Source organism: Micropterus dolomieu, linkage group LG07, assembly GCF_021292245.1.
Source record: "Micropterus dolomieu isolate WLL.071019.BEF.003 ecotype Adirondacks linkage group LG07, ASM2129224v1, whole genome shotgun sequence".
NCBI classification, from domain to species: Eukaryota; Metazoa; Chordata; class Actinopteri; order Centrarchiformes; family Centrarchidae; genus Micropterus; species Micropterus dolomieu.
In genome coordinates this window covers 24,655,943-24,661,180 of record NC_060156.1, presented here as the reverse complement: position 1 = coordinate 24,661,180, position 5,238 = coordinate 24,655,943, and the positions used below count along the sequence as shown (strand labels likewise).

The 5,238-nt window shown below is 42.8% G+C and overlaps 1 protein-coding gene across 3 annotated transcripts in view; it reads right to left on the bottom strand.

The window, feature by feature from the left end:
• kalrna (kalirin RhoGEF kinase a) overlaps positions 1-5,238 on the bottom strand; it is a 115,111-nt gene that overhangs the window by 94,704 nt on the left and 15,169 nt on the right. For all 3 annotated transcript variants that reach the window (XM_046055046.1, XM_046055044.1, XM_046055045.1), the window contains exon 10: positions 3,700-3,831. In XM_046055046.1, coding sequence (XP_045911002.1) covers positions 3,700-3,831 — 132 coding nt within the window. The remainder of the gene's footprint in view (positions 1-3,699; positions 3,832-5,238) is intronic.

The window sequence follows — 5,238 nt, the reverse complement described above, 5'->3', positions numbered from 1 at the left end:
TGTTCTTTTTGTACCTGAAGACAGCAGTGGGGACGCCTGCAGCAGGGGGGGTAGTGACTTGTTACAAGTAACGTAATTTTGCAAAATAAATAAAATTTAAAAAGTAACCTTTTGACGTTCCTTTTTTAAAACTGTAGCCTACTTTTACTCTTTACTCCAGTATTTTCTGTAGCTCAACTTTTAATTTTGATACATTTTCCATTCATATTATTTATGTTATTGTTCTACTGGAACAACTGAAATCCAGTGAGCACACACCATTGCACTGGTGGCCGTGTTGGAAAGCAGCGTGCGTCGCTCTTTAACAAGCCGGCGCATTAAAAGCGTCTTTAGTCTCTGCAGAGAAAACGTAAACTTCACACTGTAACATCCTGATGATCACTAGAATGATTCTGATATATTAACAGTATCATATTGTTGAAAAGAGCATCGCTTTCTTTTGATGGATATTCGCCTGTTTTGTTTTTGTTTTTTTTCTCAATAGCCTACTGTTTAATAGCGATGTGAGTCGATAAACTGAATGTCGCCGTTGAAACTAATCTTGGCTTTCACTCAGCAGCTACCAGCTGTTATTTATTCAGGAAACAATAATTTTTGAGATGCACAGAGAGAGTAAATATCGTGGATAAAACAGTCCTGTTGTGTTTTACGCATGACGCACAGCTTCCTCTGTATGTAGTTTTACCTGCTTCAACAACGAGCTGCTCTGTGTTGCTGCCACAATCATTCTTTGCGTTGCAAAGATTATTTAGATGCTTTAGGAATAATCAGATTGTTTTGGCTTCCTGTGCTCCTGCAAAGCCAGTGGTTTGGTTGGCTACATGTCCATAATAAAAGACACAGGCAATAATGGTCGGCTGGGCAGCAAGCTGATATTTCAAAGCGATCTTATCAACACATTCATGGAGATTTAAAAAGGAAAATAATTATTAAACAGAAATCGCTAAAGATAATCAGCCAGCAAAGCAAACTGCATTCCCTAGAAATAACCATGTTGCAGCTGTTTCGAACCAGATGAACAGCAGAAAAAAAAATATTATTATATTTATACATGAGTAGGTTTGTCATTTATTTCTTTTACTTTTTATGGGAGTAATTATACTTTTTCTTGAGTAAAGATTTTGAGTAGTCTACCCGCCACTGGCCAGCGCACCAGTACTAGTGGTGACATGGTGAACATGAAACAGACAGCAGACATGAGGTCAATAGCAGAACAGAGTCAAAGCAGCAGTTTATGGTCAGATTGATGATGATATGGCTTATTTAGTCATCTACTCAAGGGCTCAGCTGAAGTGATTACTTTACTTGAGGAGTGTTAGAGGAACGTTTCTAGTTTTGAAAATGTAATTTAAAGGCTCATTTAGTGATGTACTCTACTTGCATAAAATTCTCACGAATGCAGGAATAAAGGTCTGTAAAGACAAAGAGGCACCGACACATGCTTTATCTGGAGAGCGGGTTGACCAGGGACAAACTCCTGGGCCACTTTTTTGCCTCTGTCTGAGATCAACCTTAAAAACATGTGCCAGGAGGTAGTGCCAGTAGTCAAAATGTTCACACAGAGATGAGCATCCTGCAGTATTTTAAGAGGACGAGGACAGAGGTCACAGGAGGAGAAGCAGAAATAACTGAGGACGACGAGCTTGTATGGATAGCTAGCAGACGTAGTAAATTCTAAAACTCACGTAGTAAAAAGACTTTGTTATTCCAGCGGCATGTCATCAGAGTTGTCAAGAGTTCTGTGTTCCCAAACATGTGTTGCAGGGAGAGTCAGGGCCAAGTGAGACACAGGAAATATCACAGACAGCTACATCAAGTGTAACATTAGGATAACTAAATACATTTGTACTGTGGCTACATTAACTAGCAGCTGTTCCATGGTTTTTATGGTATGTAGTCGGTTTTGTTCTAGTTATATTATACTCTCTCTCTCTGACCCTCTCCCTCTCCGAGTCTTCATAATCTCCCCTCTCCAGTCTGTTCTCCATCTTCTGTCACTACAAAGATCCTCTTTCAGCCACACTAATAAGTACACCTACTCCCCTGCCCCAGATGCAAATTCAAAAAAGTAATCTTCTTGGTGTATATATGTTTACAAATAACTGTATATTGTTTAATTTTATATGTTACCATATTTTAATATACACTTAATTATATGTTGTGTAGTGTATGAAGGAACTACAAATTTTGTTTCGTTATGCAGCCTTATAAGTGCTATATAATGAAAAATAAACAAACTTGTACCTTGACAACAGGCAGGAGCTAAATATTATGCTGTAGAGAAACTGATTTAAAACTCCTCGGTGTAAATCAGCTCAATCTTAATTTTAAACTCATAAGATGACTCCATTAGGGCTGACCCCGCATAGTCGAAGATTTGTAAGTTACTACTAATAAACACAGACTGCAATCCCCCCCCCCAACGTATATAATGTATACTGAACAAAATTATAAACGCAACACTTTTGTTTTTGCCCCCATTCATCATGAGCTGAACTCAAAGATCTAAGACTTTCTCTATGTACACAAAAGGCCTATTTCTCTCAAATACTGTTCACAAATCTGTCAAAATCTGTGTTAGTGAGCACTTCTCCTTTGCCGAGATAATCCATCCACCTCACAGGTGTGGCATATCAAGATGCTGCTCAGACAGCATGGGTATTGCACAGGTATGACTTAGGCTGGCCACAATAACTATCATTGCCTGAAGGTGGCGCAAATCTACATCTGCAAGTCTGAGCACTTGTTGCTGTTCCTGTCTTTGCCTATAGGTGGCACAGAGTGGACTGGAACTGCAGGTGTCAAACTACAGGATGATGATGATGATGGATGATATTGCCTGGACTTAGTTGCTGTGCTTTATGTGAAAAAGTCTTTAGAGTGCACATGTATTTACTTAGATTCCAGAAGTTTCAGTACTGTCAGGGGTTTTTGGTTGTACGTCATTCCTACTATATTACTGTTGGACTCACAATCACACTAAAGAAGGTAAAATAATACACAAGACCTCCCCCTCAACCACTGATGACATTCACTCTGCTGGTTAAAAACACCCTTCATAAAATATAGCTGTGATATAAAAATTTTGAGCTCCTGGATATATCTAAAACCTCCAGGAATCTGGGCTGACACCTTTCCAAAACCACATGGTCTGCTCGTCTGAGACATATAAGCAGTGGTGCCAGCGGAGCAGAGATCCGCTCTGAGTGTTTTATCTCAGGAATTTTCACATTACACACTGTTTAGCTGGGACGAGAAGACAGCAGAGATGAATGAACATATGGTAATTCTCATCTGTTCTGCCAAGCAAAGTTCATCACACACACACACACACACACACACACACACACACACACACACACACACACACACACACACACACACACACACACACACACACACACACACATCATTGCTGTCATTGCTGTTCACTTGATTACATGCTTACATACAAGATTACATGGTCCAGTGTGGTTTGACTAAATTCTCCGACCTCGTGGGTGAGCAAAACTTTTACAACCCTCTTTTAGTAAACTCAAAACTGCAATAAAAAGTTACAATGTTGTTTTTGTCAATTCCTAAAAAGCTGGCATTTACATTCAATAGCAACAACATATTCACTCAGTTGCCTGTACACTGCATAAGTTTTCATTTCTCTTGCTTGCTATATGCTTTGTGCACGTGTGTTTGCGTGTGTACCTGCTGGACATCTTGCTGGAAAACACACAGCTGCAGTCTCTGGTGGAGTCGGACCTTTCGATGCTGCCAAATATTTTCCAGCCGCCGCTGATGGTGGAGAACCTCATGAACCACATCCAGGATGCAATGAACCTGCGAAGTAACATAAATGTTAACTAGACAGTTGCGTTTATTAATTTTATTAGATTTTTATTAAATATGAAATACATGCTGCCTCTCTTTTGTAATTGCTTCGCAGAAGAAGCCCTGACCCGACAAAGGAACTTCACTTACAAAGACCACGCCTACGACCGTAGAAGGTTAACAATGGTTTATTGCTTGTAATGGAGCTGAGATAGATTGCATGAAAAGAACGGATCAAGTGCCCGGAAGGTGGGCTGAGGGATGTAGGGATGGGGAGAGGGTCGAGGGATGAGGGGTAGGGATCGAGGTGTGGTGGATGAAGGGTTGAGGGGAATTCAGGTGGGGGATGAAGGGGAGGAGTCGGATCCGCACCGATGGATGCATGAATGAAGAGCAGACCGGTATTGAGAAGGTGTGCGGGAACCGGTGGAGTCGAGACTCGAGGTGGGGGAGCCGTCGCTTAGTCCGCGGACGTGCGGAAACCCCCAAAGGAACTTCAGATGAAAGGTGTGTGGGAGCGTTTCTGATATCGTTTAGGTCGCAACGGATGTAAGTGAGGTATGCTGGTGAGGACCAGCGGCCGAGGATTTGGTTATGTTGGCTGGGACTCTCTGTCTGGTGACGGTGCGGAACGGATGCCCGAGTAGAGTTTGGGGGAAATGCAAGATTTGGATAGAATTTGGCAGAGGAGTTTGTGACACCAGAAGAGTGGCTACTTCCCTGTCTCTGTGACGAACAGAGGATCTTGGGGGGAAGGCTTGGCTGGCTATTATCAAGTCTACGTAGAGTTGTATGGTTCATACGGACTGAGGTAAGAAATCGAGTTGGAAAAGGTAGATGGGTTGCGGCTGCGTTTGGGGTGATGAAGGAGTGTGTCTGTGGATGGTATGGAGATGTCGGGCCACATGGCGTATAGACTCGGATGGTAGTTGAGACTGGAGGTGGTGAACTCCGGCAGCATGAGAAGCCGAAAATGTCAGTAGGAATGTGGATTCTAGGACTCTGTCCGCGTATGGAGTCAGGTGGCCTGATCTGAGCGAGAAAGAGTGTCGGCGATAATGTTTTCGTGGCCTGGGATATGAGAGGCTCGGATGACGAATGGCACTGTGCTAAACCAAGGTGCATGGATTGCATTATGTCTGGGCAATGGGATCATCCTCTGTTAATTATTTCTACCACTGCACTAGGTCTGAGTATATTGTGATAGTTTTCTTAGGCAGTTTAGACCCCCAAAGAATGGCTGTGATAAACTGGGTAGGTGTCGTCGATGGTAGGGGAAGGAGGGAGGGCTAGAAATTCAGGTGGCCAGTCCGCTGCAAACCGACTACCGCCGTAGTAGCCGAAGACGACAGGAGGGGCAGCGTCTGTGGAGGGCTGGATGACTTCTGGCTTGGTGACGTGGAGAGGGAGATGCCG